We start from the raw sequence: 24,057 nt of genomic DNA on the forward strand, positions 1-24,057 counted from the left end.
TAGATACGTCCAAAGCATTCAATAAAGTTTGGTATGGTAGTCCGCTTCACAAACTTGAAGTGACATGTATAAGAGGTCCCCTACTTGCTTGGTGTGAGCATTATTTGAGCGATTGCAAGCAACCTGAGATTGTCATAGAATGTAAATCAAGTGATGAACTATCTGGTCGTGTCCCAAAGAGGTTCTGTCTCAGGATATTTACTCTTCCTTATTTACACTAACGACCTGGGGGAGGGAGGGGGAGGGAGAGAGAGGACGACCTACCTGACACAATGAGGTAGTATTCAGCATCCGGGTTCTCCTGGAGTCCTTGTGTGTCAACGTAGAAACCTCTGAACAGAAGGCACTGGGACCGTTTACTGTTGTAAAAGAAAGAAGAGCACCAGGTATTTGTGGAGCACAGTGCAGCGCAGTCCATAAGGGAGGTCGATTCCGTCTTTAGGTCAGCCGCAGAGGGGGAAGGTTGTACGGAGACGAAGGAAGGGTCACTGCCCCAGCTAGCTGCAGGCCGTTCGCTCTGGCTCACTTGCGCGCACAGGCTTGTCGCCATCAGCAGGAATCTGTCAACAACATTATGCGTTTTGCCATCATCAACAGGAATCTGTCAACAACATTATGCGTTTTGTCACCATCAACAGGAATCTGTCAACAACATTACGAGTGTTGTCATCATCAACAGGAATCTGTCGACATTACGAGTGTTGTCAGCATCAACAGGAATCTAGCTGTCAACAACATTATACGTTTTGCCATCATCAACAGGAATTTGTTAAAAACATTGCGTGTTTTGTCACCATCAACATGAATCTGCCAACAACATTACGTGTTTTGTCACCATCAACATGAATCTGTCAACAACATTACGAGTGTTGTCACCATCAACATGAATCTGTCAACATGTCGCGTTTTGTCACCATCAGCAGGAATCTGTCAACAATAAGCGTTTAACACTTTTTACCCCACCTATGTCGACTGAGTTTTGTATAGCCGAGACCAGGGCTGAGGTGCACGAAGATCGAAGCGGGTGACAACCATTGGGTGGTAACTTGGTGAGAGTTGTCACCTTCTTGGGGGCTAACCGACTTGGGTCTCTCCCTCCCACTTGGTCGCGGTGCACGAAGCCGTCTCGGTCATTTACCCTACCGTGTCGGAGGTTATAAATAGATTCGGGAAAGTGACTTCAGTGGTCTTAGTGCGCATGCGCTGATCATGGTTTTTACCGTGGAGCCATCGGGAATCCAAGGGAAATAAAAGAAAACTTGACTATACTTATCAGAAAAGGGACGGGCAGTGACCAAAAATAAATGATACAATATTTGTAAATGTGGATAAGCACTGAGGCGAAAAACTAACGTGTGTCTGTTTTTGAGCGCTTTTAGGGCACATCAATTAGGGTTGGGGTTGGGTGAAGAGGGAGATGCAAAAAAAAAAACTACTGTGAATTTTGGTTATTTTTTATCAAAATTCTGTTTGTTTTATAAAGTTATATCTGAGGTTTCACAGATTTTCAATGTGCACTGATACACTGGCCTCGAATGAATCCCTCGGTAATGCTTTTAGGTCTACGAGTACGACCGAACCAAAATCATCCTGTTTCTTAATTTTTATATTTAGTCAAGTTTTGACTAAATGTTTTAACGTAGAGGGGGGAATCGAGACGAGGGTCGTGGTGTATGTGCGTGCGTCCGTGCGTACGTGTGAGTGTGTCTGTGTGTGTGTGTAGAGCGATTCAGATTAAACTACTGGACCGATCTTTATGAAATTTGACATGAGAGTTCCTGGGTATGAAATCCCCGAACGTTTTTTTCATTTTTTTGATAAATGTCTTTGATGACGTCATATCCGGCTTTTCGTGAAAGTTGAGGCGGCACTGTCACGCCCTCATTTTTCAACCAAATTGGTTGAAATTTTGGTCAAGTAATCTTCGACGAAGCCCGGGGTTCGGTATTGCATTTCAGCTTGGTGGCTTAAAAATTAATTAATGACTTTGGTCATTAAAAATCGGAAAATTGTAAAAAAAAAATAAAAATTTATAAAACGCTCCAAATTTACGTTTATCTTATTTTCCATCATTTGCTGATTCCAAAAACATATAAATATGTTATATTCGGATTAAAAACAAGCTCTGAAAATTAAATATATAAAAATTATTATCAAAATTAAATTGTCCAAATCAATTTAAAAACACTTTCATCTTATTCCTTGTCGGTTCCTGATTCCAAAAACATATAGATATGATATGTTTGGATTAAAAACACGCTCAGAAAGTTAAAACAAAGAGAGGTACAGAAAAGCGTGCTATCCTTCTTAGCGCAACTACTACCCCGCTCTTCTTGTCAATTTCACTGCCTTTGCCATGAGCGGTGGCCTGACGATGCTACGAGTAAAATGGCATTGCGTTCAGTTTCATTCTGTGAGTTCGACAGCTACTTGACTAAATGTTGTATTTTCGCCTTATGCGACTTGTTCTTTACATTCTAATTCAGCTTCATTCTACTCGGAAGAAATTCTTTCAATGTGATGAAAAAAACATGAGATAGACGTTTGCTCGGAAAACGTTTGTCAACACAGCAACATTTAAAAAAAAAGGACGATATAGATTGTTAAATAAAAGGATCTGTGCTTTAGCATTCTGTCTCATCGTCATTGTTAACTGTTGCACTTCACACACACACACACACACACACACACACACACACACACACACACACACACACACACACACACACACACACACACACACACACACACACACACACACACACACACTTTTGCTCCAGTTACAATCATGTACTTCGTAAGGCTTTATTCAAGTTTGTCTCTTGTTCTTAAACATCCGAATTCAAAGCACACGTCTGAGCTGAGAATATATACATGAATGTCTGCCGCCATTCATTTTTTCCATTTTTTTTTCATTTCCATTACTTTATTGTCCCATCGCTGGGAAATTCGGGTCGCTTCCTCCCAGTGGAAAGCTAGCAGCAACGGTGTCGCGCTACCCAGGTGTCTGCGTGTTTAGGTGTATTCAGCCACCTGCACTTATGGCAGAATGACCAAGGTCTTTTACGTGCCATTGTGATGACACGGGGGTGGGACATGGCTTCCGTCTCTGGGTCTGCACATAAAGTTGACCCGTGTCCGTCCCGGCCCGAATTCGAACCTGCGACCTTTCGATCACAAGTCCAGTGCTCTACCAACTGAGCTACCGGGCCCCCAATGTGAAATAATGTTGATTTGTGATCCAAACACTTCCGAAAAATGCTGGTTCGTGTGTCTTCAGTCAACCGGCGCCGCATCATCACAACTCCACCTCTGCCTGCCTGCAAAAATACAAACATAGATGGTGACACACACAAAATTCAACCCAATTTTTGTTTTTATAATTTCTACACCCGTTGACCGAATTAGTTATCATTTGGTGTTTATTAACTACAGCTTATGCATGACGAAGGTCAACAAAGTTGTGAGTTTACATGTTAAATGGAGGGGTACTTTGGAACACTTTTGAAAGAAGCTAAAAAATTGGACCATGAAACCTACAAACAGGAAACTTCGTGGAATGGTGATGAACAAAGTGAAATTCATGCACAACAACCATGAAGATATTCGCCGAACACGATTGACTGGAAAAATGACCCCTTCATGGTAGAGTCACACTTGCGCAAAATTAACCGATGACAGGAACGCAATCCTCTATGGGGATGCCCTCATCCTGCCTGTAATGGCTGTACTCAAGTCACTGATTGTCTAAGGTTGTTTATGGTATACTACGTCCTTCAAATAACCCCAAAAATATCAATCTTGAAGAATTAAATCGGGTTCGTTAGTCTACCGCTCCATTTTAAACCTCGAACTGTTGAGTCCATCCCGGAATTTGGATTGCTTTTTCGAAAGACAACCAAAGTCAGACCATTTCACCTACAAAATAGCATCTTTCGGGACTAGTCATGCCGAAGCTGAAATTAATGTACACCAAGTATGAAGTATACGAAATACCCTTACTTTCTTGCAGACACCTCAGTTAGCTATCATGCATGCAACAGACTCAAGAAGTCTCACTGGGGAGTTGGAAACTGTGTCGTCTTCAGCCGATTAATAAATTACAATATATCAGTAAAACACACACACACACACACACACACACACACACAGAGAATTACAGTCAGCATTGCAAAAAATAAAGATGAATTTTCTTATGCATAATGCCAAAGAAGGCAAATTAGTCTGATTTTTGAATTTAAACGAATGATGCAAACAGCGCTACATACCTTGTTCATATCCTGTTCTGCAATGTGGGCTGGCGTATATGTTTAATTAGCCCATTGTACATATCCTAGCGGTAAAAACTGTAAGAGATCAAAATCAGATAACATTAGGAAAATGATACCGCTTGCAGAAACAAAACACAAGAATGCATACTTCTTTCATTTTAGCCAGTCTGAAAAATTCATGTTCGCCAGTGTAAAAACTTACATGACATTTCCACGAACAGCTTCTATCCCTAGCATTGGGAACTTCGTGGGACTCGAGAAAGGAAAAGAAATAATAGCTTAGAAACTATTCGGTGTTGTGTTGTTATCCTGCAATTGAATAGATGAAAAATCCATGCGTCCTTAAAAGGCACAGTCCATGCAAACGATTTGGCTCAACCCAAACCTGGCGATGCTTTTACGTAGAATAAGACTTCCCCTTTCCCAAGACACATGACAAAATTCAACAGCCTGAATCAGTGAATGCTTTGTGTGCACAACAAATTGTTATCCTTTATTTTTTTTTGCGAATTCACTTCATTAACAAAAAACTTGTAAAAAAAAAAATTCACCAAATTCCAGCTGAGCAGAACTGCTTCCACAATAAGGACTGGGCCTTTAAAGGTACGTTCCTCATCATATTACCCAGTATATCAGACACCACATTGTCATGTTTGTCCAGGTTTTTACATAAAAAAAAACAAACTTTATTTTAACATGGGCACATACGTCTGACTTCTTTTGGTGGAGATTGGAGGATGTGCGATTCATTTCCTACTAGGCATTGGTGTCAACATGTGAAATTCATGAAGCGAAATGTTTTCACTATACACAGAACATAACCAGGCTATCAAATGTGTGGTCTATGTTCAAGTCAGAATGATGCCCTCATTTGTTTTTTAATTTGAGAGATCTGTGATGTCTGACATTTTGGTTCAAAATGTAAGGAATTTATACTTAAGCTCTAATGAGTAAAATTTGTCTTGTCAAAAACCAAAAGCATATTCCTTCCTCTACATGCAAGACTTTCTTTTATCTGTGCATCTTCATTTAGTACAGCAAACAAACAAAAACATCACACTCTGCATAGCGAAACAACTTGCAAAGAAAACCTCACAATCTTTATTGGGAGAAAGCCCCTGACTGTTGCAATGTTTTATGCATTAAAAAACCCACTGAAACTGTGTGTTTGAATTCTTCAGTTTGATCAGCTATATGTGTTTAAAAAGTTACCTTGATCATTCTGACATGCTGTGGGTCAAATCACATCTCAGACAATGTTGTAGACTCCATAGATCTATAGACGTTGAGGCGCATGGAAGAACTGCATTCTGTGGAAACACAAAACATATATACACAGAGGAAGAACAAGTCACAACTTTTAGCAGCAGCAACAGTATATATGATTTTCTTAGTGTGGTGTTCGTGATCTAATGAGTTGGGGGGGGGGTGGAGGGGGTGGGGTGGGTGGGTGGGGGGGGGGGGGTGGATGTGAGAAGGCTAGTTGGGGAACCGGGGGAGGTTTGATATTAGTCAGCATTGTCATTTAAATGTAATGACTGGTACAATGTTTAATGTATTTGGAAGACAACAACACTGCAATGTATAATGTGAACCAACTTCTGCATGACAAAGATCAGGTAAACAAAAAAAAGTTACCTGTTTCATTCTGGAAACCTTTTGGTCCCATCACATCTCAGGCGTAAACTATATGGACACATACTGTAGTGATTAAAACAAAAACAGGCATTTTAATGGACAGAACGAATTATGTGGATAGGAAAAACAGTAAGAAGAACAGGCGCAGCAAAAAAGTCAATAATCTTACTCCAAATAACACTATCACAGATTCAGTAACTGAACCCCAGTTAAGTGTTAGTGATTCAAATCAGTGACTGAATTTAAAACAGGGAGAGAGGGATTGTGAATATATTTGTGTGTGTGTGTGTGTGTGTGTGTGTGTGTGTGTGTGTGTGTGTGTGTGTGTGTGTGTGTGTGTGTGTGTGTGTGTGTGTGTGTGTGTGTGTACAGGGTAAATGTAGAGCCATTGATTGGAAACAAAACCTTGTTACTGTTAAATATCAACAGTTATACAACATAAGAGGCAATGGAAAAGTTGGATATGGATATGAAAATATATGTTGCAGGTGGAAGAGGGGAGGGGGAGAGGGTCTTTGTTGCTTGCAGTTAATAAGCAACTAAGGCCAGCTGTTGTTCTGGGTGTAACCTTGTAATGTTTAAGCAAACATGTTTGTGGATCACCTTCTGCATTTAGATCTGTTTGAGTATTTGAAAAGTTACCTTGATCATTGTGGCATCCTCTTGATCCCATCACATCTGAGACTATGGCCTGTAGACTCCATGGTCAGACGCTGGAGTGATAACAAGGTCATTCTGAAAAAAAGGATAGGGGGGTGGGGGCAGGGTTGAAGGTTGGTTACAGTGCTAGTTGGACATGAGAGTGTTATGGGGTGAGGATGGTGCTGATATTAATAAGCATAATCAGTTAAAGCTCACAACTATCTTGATCTTCACAGACATGAATTGCATAATGAATCCACAAGCATGTACCTTTATTTTTGCCCTTGAGTTATAGGTGGAAGGAAATGTTGAGTGGTAAACACAAGTTGTATTGATCACTGGGTCAGCCTGTGGTCAGTCCCCTTTGATCTGCAGATTGCATCAGCATAAACAAACACAACGTCATCATCGTAAACAGCCTGAATGGTCAATCATGAATCTAAGAATACAAACACTGGATCTAATTATATTTATTTGAGAGTCTGCAAACGAGTCAGTTTGAAGATTCAATGAAAATCTGGCAGTCAATGAAGCAGATAGATCTGGCCTTGCGCTTGTGTTTGCAAGCAGATACATGTTTGAACATCCCTTATCTTAACGTTATCATTCAACAGATTGATATTTTGCCTGACGATTTTTCTGCCGATGAGCTAAACAAACAATGAAAATCACAGAAGTGGTAAGATTTTGAAGACGAAATTCAGTCATACAAACAAACTCAACAGAAATAATCTAGCTAACTACTGTACAGCTTTCGACAAAATCAACGCATTTGCATGCCTTAGTCATTCCTGCTTTGATTCCAATAATTCTACATGATCGTACTGCACAAAAAATACGAAAACGAGCTGATCGAAATGAGTAACACTGCCTCACCTGCTATGATTGTACTGTGAAAGCGAAGGTCGTCTGCGATTCGAGATTTCAAAGTCGAACAGCGGCGTTTCTGCACTCTCAGCGGTTATCTTGCTTGGAAATGTGAAAAGCATGACTTGAAATCGAACGGAAGGCACCATTCTACCTTTTCGTTTGGGCGTTGTTTTTGTAAAATCTCCGAAAATGTCATTTCGAAAAAGGCGGTCGCCATTTTTTTGGGTGCCAACTTCTTTGAGGGGGCTGCTAGCTAGCTGGTCCAAACGGGAGCCTCCCATTCGGTACGCAACCCTGTGAAAAAAGCTTCGTGCACCCCGACCGGGAGGGAGCGGACCGACTTGGGCAGATCTCCCATTGGTTGTCACCCACTTTGGCTTCGTGCACCTCAGCCCAGCTGTGCTGCAGCAGGTCACTCAAAGTCGAAGTAACTGTGTAAAAACTGTGTATCAACACGATGGAATGCAGGCGTTAGATGGACATTACAGGAAGCGACTAAAGTTACTGTGTGTTCGGATATATCCGTGCCAGGTCAGATAGAGCCATATGAGTGGAGAATGGAGTCGTTAAGAACCGTCATGGTTCATAAGGTTCATATAACCTTATTTCTGCACCATTTTATTTTATTTTGGAGCCCTGAGTAATGCAAGTAATCTCCCGACACATTATTCAATACGCCTGGTGATGGATCATAAAATGTATGATCCATCACCAGGTTCTACATTTAATGTAGAACCTTAAAAGTACCTTGTAAAAGCCCAGTATGAAGCTAACGCCCACTCCTTACTTTTGGTCAAACACTCTGGTTAAAAATCTTGATATGGCGTGTGACTGGGGGTGCGAGTGGATGGGTAAAATATCGGCTTTAGGTGTGGTTTACCTTTGTAAAGAAACGATGCCGGGTTTTCTAAAATTCAATACGATCAGGATGTATAAGATAACAGTACTGAGTAGGCCTATATATAGATCTATTGAAGTGTACCGCTGTATGTGATGTTATTATGTTTAGATGTCAGACAAACATATTTTATGAAAATGTTAGCCATTAAAAAATAAAAAAAATAAATAAAAAATTAAAACAATCTTGATACATGTATATCCTTTAAAAAATTTAACATTGTGTCCGGGGAGTAGTTATTTTATTTGCGTGAATCATAGCATAATACTGGGATAAAGTCACGACGTTCAGTTCATTCTCTCACCTCTGGCTTATTGGGATAGCGATAGCAAAAGATGATTCAGAATCATATTGGGGAAAATGTCCTTGGGTGGAAGAGTTCGACATTTGGGGAAAGAGAATGAACTGACCGGTGTTTGTTTACGCAGTGTTCGTCTCAAGGCAAAAGAATGTCCCTCTAACTTACCGTACCCACCTTTAGTTTTTGCTAGATGGCATGGGTAGGTGCACATCAGCTGACTACAAATGTGACATTATATTTCGTGCGTGTTGATATTTTTTACATTTACTCACACTGAAAACGCCGGTTCTAGGAATGAGATCTTGAATCATCCTTTTGAATTTTTCATTGACTTATGCATGAGCGTTTGTCTGAAAACCATAACACAACAAGAGGCGAAGCCTTCCAGGCTCCCGTAAGAAATCGACAAACAGTAACACAAACTCAATCACTGCGTCACACACACACACACACACACACACACACACACACACACACACACACACACACACACACACACACATACACACACAGTTAAAACTAACGCATCATATCTACTCCATGTATAATTTTCAAAAGAAGGCAAACAGATAAAATGACTGTGTATTTGTTGTTGGTGTAGTTGTCCCTGAAGGAGATCTTGTGCAATCCTCTCTCTCACACACACACACACACACACACACACACACACACACACACACGCACACTCGGACACACTATTAAACTGCATCAGCATAATTATCATGGAAAAGCTTATCTACAACTATTAACCTACCTTAGCTTGCGTATCAAGATAATATATTCTTGGAATTGTCATAGACTGAGAGTTAGAAGATATGGGCGTCACGATGGTCACACTCAGACAGGTTCACATGAGGTTATTTTCCCTGGTCCTCGCACTCCGAAGTCGATGATATTGTCCAGTGACACGTTGTCCTGCTGGCAACCAGCTCCGCGTGCTGGGGCATGAACGGTCACAAAGAAGACCATTATCTCTCATATACTGGCTGTGTGAAAGCTATTAAGGTCAATAACAGAAAAACCGTGTACTTCCTCACTGCAGCCCTGGGAAGCTTTTTAATCCTGTCCCACTCAATTATCGGGATGTTCCTGTGGTAGCACAACCTCTTGTTTAGAGTACACTATGCACTATGTCTTTGTATCAGAGAGTTGTAATGTTAATTTGTAAGGACGTCCTTTCCTGAAACAAATGAAAAGTTGGATTACAACGCTGCTGGTTGTGGAGATCGCTACATACCACTGGAATCGAATGGAAGGATAAAGAACATGCGCAGTCACTCATGACGTAAGCGTAGACGCTCATCGGACAGACGGAGCTGTGTAGATCTAACCAGATTAGTGTCGATGTTTCCCGAATATTCTCGTATGTCCATTAACTATATAAGTAGGGCTGCGCACACGTATTGTTGTTCTTTACCAGTCTCTCACTTGTTCTTTCTTACACTGTGCTGAGAGATATTGTCACCGTTGTTCCAGCTGTCAATAAATCTACAGAACCTACACAACTCGTTGTGTCTCCTTTGCGATTGAGAGTGGCGAAAGGAAAAACACGACAACTGGCGTCGCCGACAGTTATTTCCCTTGTCTATTCGGAGTGACTTATTACTGCAAAATGACGGAAACAGAGCAGCTGATAACGCTTCTAAGGGAGCAGTTGGAGCAACAGCAACGCCAGCACAAGGAAGATATGGAGCAACAAATGCACCAGATGGAGATGATGATGAAAGTGTTCAGTGGTGCCGCAGCTTCTGCCAGGGAGGAAAGCTACGACGATCCGAGTGCCTCGAATCTACGTTTTCCCATTGACTACACAGGCAGCTGCAATCCCATCTTTTGTTGCGTTTGATGCAACATCGGAACTGTGGCCTGACTACTGGTCAAGATTCTGCACGTTTATGGTCGCCAACTCCGTGCTGGAGCAGCGCAAGGCTCAAGTTTTCTTGACGAATCAGACTGCTACGGTCTACAAACAACTGGCAAATCTGGCTACTCAGCAAAATCCGCCCAAGGACATCAACAGTTTGACAATGGACGAAATTGTCAAATTCATGAAAGAACAGTTCGACCCGAAACTCTTCATAGTGCGTGAATGTTTCAAGTTCTGGAGTGACATGAAACGGAAGCCAGGCGAAACTCTCCAGGAGTTAGCAGCGCCCAAATGCCAAGACGCCGCTACCTGTGACTTTCCTTCGATCAAAAACCCACAAGACGAAGCTCTGAGACAGAGATTCATATGTTCTGTCAACAATGAGGCTGTCTTAAAGGCTCTATTCAAGATCAAGGACACAGAGCTGGATTTCGCACGTGCTGTCCAAGTCGCGATTGAGACTGAAGACGCAGCGAAGGTTGCCAAGGAAACTGTCTACGGTTCCAAGACCATGCCAGTCAACAAGGTCCACCAGAACAAGAGTACGGGTCCACGAAAGAACCACAAGCAGTCTAATTCCACAGACAGGACGTGCTACCGGTGTGGAAAGGCCCACAAAGCAACAGACTGCCCCTACAAAGAAGCCAAATGCCGATACTGTGACGTCACAGGACATTTGGAAGCTGTCTGTAGAAAAAAGCAACATCAGAATCGGGAACGACATTCCCAGGCGTCCGTGAAGAGAGTCACGAAAGCAGAGCTTGTCAACGCGATCCTCGGTGAAGTTCCCCAAGATACTCCTAGGTTGGATGTACCCATAACAATCCAGGACCGACAGTTCACCATGGAACTGGACACCGCAACTACGGGAAATTTTGTTTCTCTTCCGGTCTGGAGACAACTAGGAAAACCGAAGCTGGATGACGTCACACATCGTTACGAGTCTGCCAGCAAGCACGACCTGCCCGTGCTGGGAACTTTCATGGGCCAAACCAAGGATCCAGTGACTGGTAAGCAAAGCTCAATTCCGTACATCGTCACCAAGATCCCTCATCTGAATCTGCTAGGACGCAACGCAATCCAGACTCTGGGAATTTCTGTGGACAATACTCTAGGACTGAGGAGCATAGAGAGTCACGCTAAGAGTGAGGGTGCAAAACCTACGCATCCAGCGACCTCCAACGCGCCTTATGCTGCCCTGCAACGAGATTTTCACAGACTGTCTGATAAATTCCCAAATCTCTTCAAACAAGAATTGGGATGTCTCAAGGACTTCGAACTGGACGTGAAGTTCAAGTCTGATGCGAAGCCGGTTTTTCACAAGGCACTTCTGGTACCTTTCGCTCTTCGTGATGACCTCGCCAAAGGCTACGAAGAAGGCATCGCCAAAGGAGTCTGGAAGCCAGTCCAGTTCAACGAATACGGAACGCCAGTGGTACCAATTCGTAAGGCACAAACCTCGGGCACCCTGAAGCCCAAGCTACGGATCTGTGGTGACTACTCAGTGGGCATCAATGATCAGCTTGAAGATCACCGTCATCCAATGCCACTCCCAGAGGAACTGATGCAGAAGCTAGCAGGTGGATTCGGATACACCAAGATCGATCTTGCTGATGCCTACAACCAGATCAAGCTGGCACCAGAGAGTCAACGCAGGCTAGCCCTCAGCACTCACCGTGGGGTACTCCTACAGCAACGACTTCCTTTCGGGATAAAGTCAGCACCTGGTTACTTTCAAGAGATCATGGAAAACCTGACCTGTGATCTACCTGGTGTTGCCGTCTTCCAAGATGATATACTCGTCAGCGGTAAGGACGCCAACGACCACCTGAGCAACCTGGAACGTTTGCTCACTCGTCTGAACGACAAAGGACTCAGATGTCGTCATGAAAACTGCAAGTTCGCACAAGCCAGTGTGGAATACCTTGGACATACCTTATCGGCCGAAGGGATCTCCAAAGGATCGAAGGTCGAGGCAGTTTTGAAAATGCCAGCCCCTACGGACGTCTCAAGCTTGAAGTCTTTCTTGGGCTCAGTTCAGTTTTACGGGAAGTTCATCCCTAACCTGGCCAGCATGGCAGAGCCGCTCTACCGCCTGACGAAGAAGGCGAACCCCGGGAAGTGGGGAGATGAGGAACAGGCAGCATTTGAACAGTTGAAAAATGTGCTTTCCTCGGATCAAGTTCTGGTACACTTCGATCCAAACAAGACTTTGGGACTATCTTGTGACCCGTCCAACGTTGGAATTGGAGTTTCAGATAAGTGGCAGAACTGAAAGGTTGGAGGACCTGACCATTATGGTGCCTGTGTATTTATCCCCTATTGTATTAAAATACTGGAGTAACACTAGCAGTATCATTTCATCATTGGAATCTACTGTAATAAAATACTTTTTTTTATTATGTGTTATTGGGAATAAAATTTCTCAACGACCAATGTCATCTCAGTATATGTTCGAAAAAAATCGCTGGGATTACAAACAAACACTGTTATGCGCTTTAACTTGGACAAAAAGTTAATGACATTACTTACCACTTTTCAGCTTCTCCCAATTCGCTTTGTTGACATCGCAATTGAAAAAACTGTTGTCCTCAAACATGAAACCGAGTCGATAGCCGCCATGTTTTCTCGCTACGCAAGCACAGGCCGTAGCAACGTTGGGAGGCTCCTAGCGTAATCTCGCCAATACCTAGCGTCACTCGCGGCGAGAGTGCCTTAAGCGGGGACCACATTTGGACGCCGTTTTACGCTCTATGCGCCGCAGGCCGTTTTGTGCGTCGCGCGGGAATTGCCGAGTGGCCACACATCGACGATTTTTTTCACAACGCGGTATCACAGTGGAGCGGGTCTCCTGACAAGAAAGTTCAGTTGCATTCGACTGCCGCGCCGCGAGCAGCTGACGTCATCGCTCTGGTTTGCTCTGATTGGTCAAATTTCCGTCGTTCTATGTCTGTGTCATAGAAATTAGAACACGCGCTATTCTTCTGCAAATAACGCTTCGCGATCATGGCACGCTACGGCGCTCCCACGTGGGCCGTTTTGAGCATAAGTCAAATGTGGACAGGGTCGGACGGGAGTGTATGGACGCCCGCCTTAAGAAACGGTACTTCTCGCCCCACTCGCCATATATCTAGCCTGTAAGAAACACGCGACTGGTTATGTGCTCGGTCACAAACGAACGCGTTGATATTTTTTCACAGAAACACATCCTATATTAACATCTTCCTAACAGCTGACCAAATATCGCTATTTCAAAAGATCATCATTGCCTTTGAGTTTGATTCCTTCAAAAGCATAGCCCGTATGCCAGCCGCTTGCTCATCAAATGAACAAGAGTGGAGCTCCTCCATTACAAGAGAAGTTGCAATCGAGAGACGTGTGTCAACTGCCTTCTTACTAACGTGATGGTCTCAACTTTACCGATGTCAAAAAACGGAAGAAAGCATACAGACAGGAGAGAAAAAGGAGAAGGGATAAAACAAATTGTCATCATTTTCACGAGTTTTCATTCACAAGCACCTGGGAAATAAAAACAAAATGTCGGTAAAACTGGAGGAACGTTCAACCAAGGCCGTATCTTTTCAGAAGACACCAGCCGCCTGTTGATATCTTTACCATGACAAAATGGAACCTGTCATTGCAGAAATGAAGACTAATAAAGAAAAGTCATTGCGCAAAAATCATACTCACAGGATAGGCATGTTGAGAGCTGTGTCAATGTAATACGTTTTTGTCCAAAACCACGTCATCCCATTACATATTGGTGACGTCGGTTTGTTATCTTCGTGAAAACACTGACGGAAGTCTCGGTCCACCTATCCTCCATTTTGCACACAAAGTCTACAAGAAGAAATAGACTTTGCTCTTGTTCGATTTATAACGTCATCCAATATTACAGAAGGAACTTTTCGGTGCCGTGGGCGAACGTCTTATTACAGAAGGTAGCAAGAACCAAGGCAACAAAAGATAACTACTTAATCTTCGTTCCCAAAAACGAAGAAAACATGCTAAATTTAGTGGGGTTGGAAAAATACGGATACAAACGTTATGTTAAGATGGTTGAGGAGACAGTTCATCACGAACGATAGTGAGAACGTAGAACTCATATGTCAAGTCCCAAGAGTGCAAAACGATAACAAAAAATCGAGTTGGGGAAATATTGTTTTGCGATCGATGTCGATGAAACAGGTAACACTCTTAATTTCCGAGTACTGACGGAGATGTCCGGCAGTTGTCGAGCTGTCACGTGAATGACCTTGTCCGCATTCTTCGATTCCTGATGATCAATTTTTCCAAGCAGAGGTAAATGAAGAATGCCAGAAAACTGTGTCTTCTTCCGAGCCAGCGTTTTGGGCCGCCGCCGCTGCTTCCAAAACTGGTAAACAAGTCTATATGAGTTGCATCCTGAACTCAGGTCAAAATGAGTTCGGCTCATTCTATCCCTGACAGGATGCCTTGGTTTTCCTTGTCTGGCGAGGAAATCGATTTTTTTTACATATTTAGATCTTTTCGTAATGTGTTATGGATGTAAGCAGATTCGTGATCGTCGATAATGATTTTTTATGGTGTTGTGTAATTTTTAAATTACAAAGGAATTGATATGTAAGACAGTTTCAAGCGAGCTATTTTTCGCGGCTGTGCAAACAACTCTAAATATGGCAAAAGTGTCACGTGATAATCAACCGTTTGGTTTCGGCGCTCGCTGGAGCAGACGATTTTTTGACAGTGATGCAACCATATATTACGGTCTCCTTCCGGCAGCAGTCCCAAAATGTCGACTTGTTTTGACCTTAGAACGATGTCTTTATCATAACTGTGAAGAACAGAACGGAGATCACTGTCGAAGTCGGCCAATCTGCAATCATTTTCGTCTCGCGAACACTGTCGCGAACAACAAATGGGAGATAACTCTGTATTCTTGTTTTGATAGACTCGCGTAGGACTTTAGCGTCCGGTCAGAGGGACTAAAGCGATAGCGTGGAGCGATGATAATCAGAATGATATGAGTTGTTCTTCAGTACTCAGGTACTGGTGACAGAAAGGGGGAAAAGTGGTCAAAATTTAAATCTGTAGTTTTGTTTTTGAAGTAGGGGAAAGGCTCCTAATATGGACCGGCTCCTAATATGGACCACCTCCTGTTCTGACAAACTAACGGCGCTAGAGCGCTCAAAAGAATTTCATTCGCTTTATTCACCCTCTCTAGATAAGTTGCACATGTAAAAACAGTTGCAGAAACACAAACCTCAAAACCGTTAGGCTTTTTCGCTTTTTACATTCAGAGACGAGTTGCCCAGAGCGGTTCGCCACGGGTCGCCCGCAGTGCGAATGACAGAAAGCCGTTTCTTAGGGCAGTGCCGGAAAGCGCTCGCGAAGCCACTCGGCGAGCGGCTTTGGTATATGCTCGCCCACCGCGCGCTGCGTAATCCAAGATGGCGGCGGTGTTTACACTGCGATGCCGGGTAGCGTGTTGCGATCTTCTCGGCGTGGCCGTTTTCGACGTAACCCGAGGGATCCACCGCTGTTCAAGGTTCAGGGACTACCCCAGCTAAACTTCCCATCATAACGACGTTCTCTCTGACGATTTCACTGACCGAATCGTCTACTAGTTTAAGAAGTACAACTTTTTTCATATCTCGCAGCAATCGTGCTTTCTTCGTCGCCTTCATAAAGCGATTTGCCTCGTTGTGAGCCCGTTGCATAGACCAATCCAGAGCGACTTTTCTCTGAGCGGGCTATTGTGATTCTGAGCAACGCATGGCAGGTGGAGTGGTACGACACGGAGATGATGTGGGACCTAAACGAGTTTCCGTATCAAGAAGTGCAAATATATGGTTATGAGATATGGAGACCCGTGGTGGCCATTGCGAACTCTTTGGGGCCCCGAGATCAAGTCATGCAATCTAAAATCCCCTTGGTCACACCGGTGACACTGTGACGGTTCCCCTACGCTTTGTGTTCGGTGCCCTGACCCTTTGTGTTCGGTTCCCACTCGGTTCCCACACGCCAAAATTCGCGGACAAAACATCCATTTATGGTAGTATTACGCAATGTTGCTCTCTGAGAATGGTCTTGTTAGATCTGTGAGTGTTTACACTACATGCCTAGGTGCTGTTGGATTGAAGGTTTTTGATATTTTAGCCGTTATTAGGTAGAATGCCTTCCACTTTACTGCAAAACTGCATAATTCGTAGCATCGGCAAGAAATATCCTACCAAAAAATGCCTGCTTGGAACTGTCGTTGGTCCAGCAAAGAGTTCAACATGTCTGTAGCAGACAGCCCAAGTTTCAAGATTGTAGGGCCATCCAAACAGCCGTAATAATAAAAACAACAAAAGTAGTCAGTGAAATTGGCTGTGTTCGGTCCCCCCACACTTTTGTGACGTAGGCGTGACGGTTCCCGTAATTCATTGTGTCGGTCCCCACTTTCTGTGTCGGACCCCACTTTCGACCTAATTTCTCTGTGACGGACCCCACAACCAGCCTATTTTGTGTCGGTCCCCACACCTTCTTGGATTTATGACTTGCCGGTTACTTGTATCATTGTATTCATTGAATCTAATTGTCTCGGAGTTATTTTTCAGCAAAAACCGGCAAGGCAGCACCTTTTGTGATACCAAGTAAGTCAGATGACATCAGTATGTGTGTGTGTGTGTGTGTGTGAGAGAGAGAGAGAGAGAGAGAGAGAGAGAGAGAGAGAGAGAGAGAGAGAGAGAGAGAGAGAGAGAGAGAGAGAGAGAGAGACTAACTTTATTAGTTTATGCCACAAATAATATATAACATTATTTATCTCTGGGACGGTTCCCAGTATACCAGCAAATTATGTGTTGATCCACCCACACCTTCTTGAACTGGCCTTCCCAATATCTACTCTTAGTCTTACGGCCTTGGAGATATGCAATTTGGCACATTTTTAAAATAAAAGATCCACCTGTCGTATGTGAGATTCAGTTTTCAGAGCAAAATGCTGCCCAGGGACTTCTAGTGGTGATTGAAAAAAAAAAAAGAGTACTTGCCTATGTCAAGTATGTGTCTTTATCCACGCTTGTTGTAAGAGGCAACTTTTCCCAGCTCCTTGTGTTCATGACTGCTTTCTCTTAAAATTAATTACTTTATGACAGTCAGAATACAATGGAACAAGGCTACATAAACCCTGACAGCCTACGACAACGGCCCGACTAAGGCTCAAAACCGCGCCAATAAATTCAGCATTGGGCCAATGTTGGGCCATGATTGCTCCGTTTTCGTAGGCTATCAGGGTCAAAGATACATATTGGTAAACTAGTAAAATACATGTTCAGCATCATCAGCAATACCACAAAAGGATTAAAACAAGAAATTCCTCCGATAGGAACTACACCCCCGTCAAAGGGAAATAACCTTCTCAGTTGGTGGCAGTGAGAATGGTTATTTCCCTTTGACCAACGGAGGTGTCCGTCTATACCAGGCCTTGTATAATTTTAATCCACCAATAACTCCCTAACCGTGTGTTTGACTGGTCCCAATTTTTGTAAGGACCGTCTCAGGAATGTATAGAACCTGTTCACCAAGTTTGGTGACGATCGGTCCGTTCATTCTTGAGATCTACTTGCGAACACAAACACATCGAGTGAAACCTATACACACCCCTATACCGGGGGTGTAAAAATCCTATTAGCTGTATGTCAGCGGCACAATGCAACCAGAACCAGCGTTTATGTGGAGTGATCGGGTGCTGGTCACTACCGCGAGCGTCACTACCGCGAGTACCACTACCGCGTCTCACACTAAAGTTGTGTTTCCGTACCCGCGACAGCGTTTTTCCAGCGGTGCGACGAAAATCAAGCACATAGAAAATGACCAGGAGTGTTTCCACACGCGCGACGCGTTAGCGGCGCGACAAGCGGCAAGCGACGCGATTTTTTTGAAAGGGTCCTGGAGCGATTTTTTCGCGTTGTCGCGCGGCAACGCGGGAGTTTACAGATTTTACTGCATGTTTAAAACGCAAGTACGGAAACACGTCACGCGTTTGCGCGCGTTTTCTTTTGTCGCTGCCGCTGTCGCGGGTACGGAAACAGAACTTACCGCGAGTACGACACTACCGCGAGTACGACACTACCGCGAGTATAACACTACCGCGTGTCACACTACCGCGAGTATAACATTACCGCGTGTCATTTTATGACTTCCATGGCTGAAGGCAAAGGTTGAAATGTTTCCTTGAAATATAAAACAAAAAGGCCTGGTCTGTTCTCTGAACACTAATTCAATGTTTGTCATGCTAACCAAGAACTCAAAACGATCAGAACACACTATCAGAATACATATAGAATGGGTTGCTTCCAATCAAAGCCGTTAGAACACAAACTCACAAGAAGTAAGTTTGCATGCGTTCTCTCTACGGTTATGGTACTCGCGGTTGTGGTACGCGCGGTTGTGGTACGCGCGGTAGTGTGACACGCGGCAGTGTTATACTCGCGGTAGTGTCGTACTCGCGGTAGTGTGACACGCGGTAGTGTTACACGCGGTAGTGTCGTACTCGCCGTAGTGTGACACGCGGTAGTGACGCTCGCGGTAGTGTCGCATAACCGGAGTGATCTGGAAAGGTGTCAATCTCTCTCTCTCTCTCTCTCTCTCACACTCTCTCTCTCTCTCTCTCTCTCTCTCTCACACATACACACACACACACACACACACACACACACACACACACACACACACACACACACACACACACACACATACTGATGTCATCTGACTTACTTGGTATCACAAAAGGTGCTGCCTTGCCGGTTTTTGCTGAAAAATAACTCCGAGACAATTAGATTCAATGAATACAATGATACAAGTAACCGGCAAGTCATAAATCCAAGAAGGTGTGGGGACCGACACAAAATAGGCTGGTTGTGGGGTCCGTCACAGAGAAATTAGGTCGAAAGTGGGGTCCGACACAGAAAGTGGGGACCGACACAATGAATTATGGGAACCGTCACGCCTACGTCACAAAAGTGTGGGGGGGCCGAACACAGCCAATTTCACTGACTACTTTTGTTGTTTTTATTATTACTGCTGTTTGGATGGCCCTACAATCTTGAAACTTGGGCTGTCTGCTACAGACATGTTGAACTTTTTGCTGGACCAACGACAGTTCCAAGCAGGCATTTTTTGGTAGGATATTTCTTGCCGATGCTACGAATTATGCAGTTTTGCAGTAAAGTGGAAGGCATTCTACCTAATAACGGCTAAAATATCAAAAACCTTCAATCCAACAGCACCTAGGCATGTAGTGTAAACACTCACAGATCTAACAAGACCATTCTCAGAGAGCAACATTGCGTAATACTACCATAAATGGATGTTTTGTCCGCGAATTTTGGCGTGTGGGAACCGAGTGGGAACCGAACACAAAGGGTCAGGGCACCGAACACAAAGCGTAGGGGAACCGTCACAGTGTCACCGGTGTGTTGGTGCTTCATCCCGACGGGCTGATACGATGGTGGCCTGAGGAGACCTTAGAGCTGGACTGCAACATCGACATAAGGTACTATCCTTTCGACGTACAGGTATGTACTGTGCGAACCACGCAGTGGGTGGGTTCAGACAAGGAGGCCAATTGTGCCGGCTCCACTATGCTTATGAACACGGTAGGGAACGGCCAATGGGACATCGTGGGAAACAGAACTACTCTCTTCTCGAAAGACATCGGCAACGAGCACCGCTGGACGATCGACTTCGAACTGACGCTGAGGCGGAGGTGGACATTTTACGTGATGAACTTGATCTTTCCAATCGTGCTGGTGTCCGGCGTGAACTGCGTTGTGATCCTGTTGCCCGTGGAGTGCGGGGAGAAGATGTCTGTCAGCGTCACCACCTTCCTCACGCTGGCCGTCTTAATGACCCAAATTCCAGAGGACATTCCCACTAACTCGGACAGCATTTGCTACCTGGCTGTCTATCTGATTGTGGAGATGACGCTCGGCGCTCTGTCCATCGTTCTATCTGCCTTGCAGGTGGAATGCCATCATAGGGTAAGTCTACGTTGTTCACGCACTTGAGGGAATCAATGGTCTCAATCTTGTTTAGAGCAGTGTTCGGCGATCGTTTTGCTGTGAAGAGTTTTTTGAAGAAGGTTGGGCTGTGTGATCACCGAACACTGTTGCGTGTGGCTGGCTGTATGTGTGTGTGTGTGTGTGTGTGTGTGGGTTGCCTCTTTGTGTGTGTGTGTGTGTGAGTCTGTGACTGTATGTATGTGTGGATGACTGTGTGTCTGTGTCTGTGTGTTTGCCTGTGTGTGTGTGTGTGTGTGTGTGTGTCAGTGTGTGTGTGTGTGTGTGTGTCAGTGTGTGTGTGTGTGTGTGTGTGTGTGTCAGTGTGTGTGTGTGTGTGTGTGTGAAAGAGCGGCCCCTACAAAATAACCTGGCATCACACTGACCAAGGTTTAATATTGGCATTCAAGGCGCTGGTGGAAGACGGCCTGCGGGTCAAGGAGCATTTGCAACGGGAGCGAACCAGCACCTGTGGCAGTGTTGTTGCCAACCAGGATAATCAACCAGACGGTAGGTTGACAAAAAAATGATGCTTTGGTTGTGCTGATACATAGAAACAAGTCGCGTGAAGCAAAATTATTACATTTAGTCAATCTGTCAAACTCACAGAACGCATTGCAGTTCACGAAGCAATGCCCTGTCAATGCCCCGCGACCCAAGACTGAAAGTGGTGACATATTCACGTGGAAAACGTGATCACTTGAAGTGACAGAATAGGGCAGTAGCGTATAGCGTGTCACAAGAAAGCCTGCTTTTTTTATGCTTTTTGGTTTTAAACAGTGTTTTATTGGCTCACCTGAGTAATCGGCGAGTTTTAGTAACGAGCAATGGCCGTCCGTGGACAAAAAACAACAAAAAACTTTGAGATTATATCGGATGTTTTTTGTTTTTTTTGTAAAGCTAGAGCTTTGAAACTTTGCATACTTCCAGGGTTTGATGATCTCCCTATATGATCCTAGTTTGGTTGACCCTCAGCAAATGTTTGGGTCACAGCGGGGTCATGTTCGATTCATAAAAAAACTTAACGTTGAAGTTATCTCGGGTGTTTTTGAAGCTCGACCTTTGAAACTTTGCACACTTAAAGGGTTTGATAATCTGCCGATAGGACCCTAGTCTGTTTAACCCTCGTCACATTTTGGGGTCACAGCGGACTCATGTTCATAAAACCTTTAAGTTGAGGTTTTCTCACATATTTTGGGAGGAAAAGCCTCAACATTTCACACAATTGTAGGTGTTGATCAGCAGACATGACCAAAATGTTGCTTGTTTTTTTGTAAAATGTCAGAGTCACAGCATAAAAATGTTTGCTTGGCCGGGAAGATGTTTACCCCTGAAAATATCCGCTGATCGAGCTATTAAAGGAAAAGTCCAAGGTTTTTAAATATCCCCCAAAACTTGAAAATCGAATGCCAAATGTTACAAACATCTCTGGAAAAATATTTTAAAAATTGAAAAAAAATTGTTGTTGTTGTAGTTGCAGATTTAGTGTTGCGGGGCTAACCAAGACAAGTCGCCTGGGGTCAAGTAGTGGTCACGTGATTTTTGGTACACTGTGACGTTGGTACACTGTGACGTCACAAGTTATTGTGTTGATTCTACCACTAGTACCAGCTTGATTTTCACACAGAAAAGTCACCACTGTATGCCCGAAAAGAATGCCTCGGTGGAGGGCAGCCGCAAACAGCAACAACTCGTCAATGTTCCCAGGCATTTCATAGCACACTTTCCCTCACAAAACTCTGAGTCTCTTGTGGAAATGGAAGAGATGTGTGCAGCACAAGCGTGCAGATTTCAAAGTGTCGGGCACTTTCTGGACACAGATTTCGCAATTTTTCTGCAGCACAAAAGTTGGCGTTTCATCCCTGAAACAAATGTTTTGACCACTGGCAGTGTCTTCCCTTCATAAAAGTCCGGAAAGGGGAGTATTACGCGAGGCTGGTACAGTCGACGAGCCATCGAAACTCCGAGGCGACATACGAACAGCGGATTATCTCACAAGAAGGAATGCGTTGAAGGTCAGAGTACATGCTTCTATTTTCATGCATACACGTAAACATTGTTTTGCTGCGCAGCGAATACGAATTGGTGCAGAACAGTGTGTCTGGGTCCAGCTGATATTCGCTGGAGTACAGATGCGCCACAGGCTAGATCTACAAAGTTACAGAACGGTCTGAGCTGAGCTAAGAGCAAGAGTAACAAGTCGCGTAAGGCGAAAATACAATATTTAGTCAAGTAGCTGTCGAACTCACAGAATGAAACGCAATGCCATTTTACTCGTAGCATCGTCAGGCCACCGCTCATGGCAAAGGCAGTGACATTGACAAGAAGAGCGGGGTAGTAGTTGCGCTAAGAAGGATAGCACGCTTTTCTGTACCTCTCTTTGTTTTAACTTTCTGAGCGTGTTTTTAATCCAAACATATCATATCTATATGTTTTTGGAATCAGGAACCGACAAGGAATAAGATGAAAGTGTTTTTAAATTGATTTGGACAATTTAATTTTGATAATAATTTTTATATATTTAATTTTCAGAGCTTGTTTTTAATCCGAATATAACATATTTATATGTTTTTGGAATCAGCAAATGATGGAGAATAAGATAAACGTAAATTTGGATCGTTTTATAAATTTTTATTTTTTTTTACAATTTTCCGATTTTTAATGACCAAAGTCATTAATTAATTTTTAAGCCACCAAGCTGAAATGCAATACCGAACCCCGGGCTTCGTCGAAGATTACTTGACCAAAATTTCAACCAATTTGGTTGAAAAATGAGGGCGTGACAGTGCCGCCTCAACTTTCACGAAAAGCCGGATATGACGTCATCAGAGACATTTATCAAAAAAATGAAGAAAACGTTCGGGGATTTCATACCCAGGAACTCTCATGTCAAATTTCATAAAGATCGGTCCAGTAGTTTAGTCTGAATCGCTCTACACACACACACACACACACGCACGCACGCACGCACGCACACACATACGCACATACACCACGACCCTCGTTTCGATTCCCCCTCGATGTTAAAATATTTAGTCAAAACTTGACTAAATATAAAAAGTAGTCAGGGTTGTGGACACGTAAGACAATGCGTGTGTCACGTTATCTATTCTATTCAGTCGCAAACTATCCCCTGATATCAATTCATGAAATTGGCAGCGTTTGCTGGAATCATGGCTTAATGCTATTTTTACCAGATCTAAACTTTTGGTGGATGTGCAACCGGTAAGATAAACAGACACCTGCATGCTAGAGACAAGAAGATTACGAATTGTGCAGGGAATTAATCTTTCTGCATTGACTGAGAGACGCAAAACCAGTCTAATTGCTACAACATGGATACACATCCAGACGACTTCCAGAGGGTGTCTAAATGTTCAATGTACTGTATAGATCAGAAGCATACTTTCGAATTGATTTATACTCACACTCATTTTCTCTCTTCTTTTACTTCCAGACCTTTCATCATCACTCACGGCCACTGGTCAGAACAGGTCACTAGACACTGACACCGTGACCATTCGGCATTCCAGATTTCCCGATTCTCC

The 24,057-nt window shown here is 43.7% G+C and overlaps 2 protein-coding genes and 1 long non-coding RNA gene across 6 annotated transcripts in view; 1 reads left to right on the forward strand and 2 right to left on the reverse strand.

The window, feature by feature from the left end:
• LOC138950096 (uncharacterized) overlaps window positions 1-14,280 on the reverse strand; it is a 34,577-nt gene extending 20,297 nt beyond the window's left edge. Inside the window, exons 1-2 of the mRNA XM_070321862.1 lie at window positions 14,178-14,280; window positions 265-560 (exon numbers count right to left, since the gene is read on the reverse strand). Coding sequence (XP_070177963.1) covers window positions 265-560; window positions 14,178-14,236 — 355 coding nt within the window. The 5' untranslated portion in view covers window positions 14,237-14,280. The remainder of the gene's footprint in view (window positions 1-264; window positions 561-14,177) is intronic.
• LOC138950893 (uncharacterized) lies at window positions 2,596-7,820 on the reverse strand. Of its 4 annotated transcripts, none has more exons than XR_011450857.1 (7): window positions 7,428-7,820; window positions 6,822-6,920; window positions 6,552-6,644; window positions 5,910-5,957; window positions 5,484-5,581; window positions 4,269-4,346; window positions 2,596-3,320 (listed from the first exon to the last, which is right to left on the reverse strand). It is a non-coding gene; the product is annotated as an uncharacterized lncRNA (long non-coding RNA). The 4 variants fall into 4 exon arrangements; XR_011450855.1 differs by having other exon boundaries at window positions 2,597-3,320; window positions 5,910-5,972; XR_011450858.1 differs by lacking the exon at window positions 5,910-5,957.
• Window positions 14,281-20,092: 5,812 nt separating the features above from the next.
• On the forward strand, window positions 20,093-20,518 carry LOC138949970 (neuronal acetylcholine receptor subunit alpha-7-like). The gene has a single exon (XM_070321753.1). The coding sequence runs from the start codon at window positions 20,093-20,095 to the stop codon at window positions 20,516-20,518; it is 426 nt and encodes a 141-aa protein (XP_070177854.1).
• The last annotated feature ends 3,539 nt before the right edge of the window (window positions 20,519-24,057 follow it).

The sequence above is a fragment of the Littorina saxatilis genome, linkage group LG16 (assembly GCF_037325665.1).
Source record: "Littorina saxatilis isolate snail1 linkage group LG16, US_GU_Lsax_2.0, whole genome shotgun sequence".
Lineage (NCBI taxonomy): Eukaryota > Metazoa > Mollusca > Gastropoda > Littorinimorpha > Littorinidae > Littorina > Littorina saxatilis.

What these genes read in the sequence shown, in the direction of transcription:
- LOC138949970 (XM_070321753.1), top strand. Translation starts at nt 20,093, where the DNA reads ATGCTTATGAACACGGTAGGGAACGGCCAATGGGACATCGTGGGAAAC.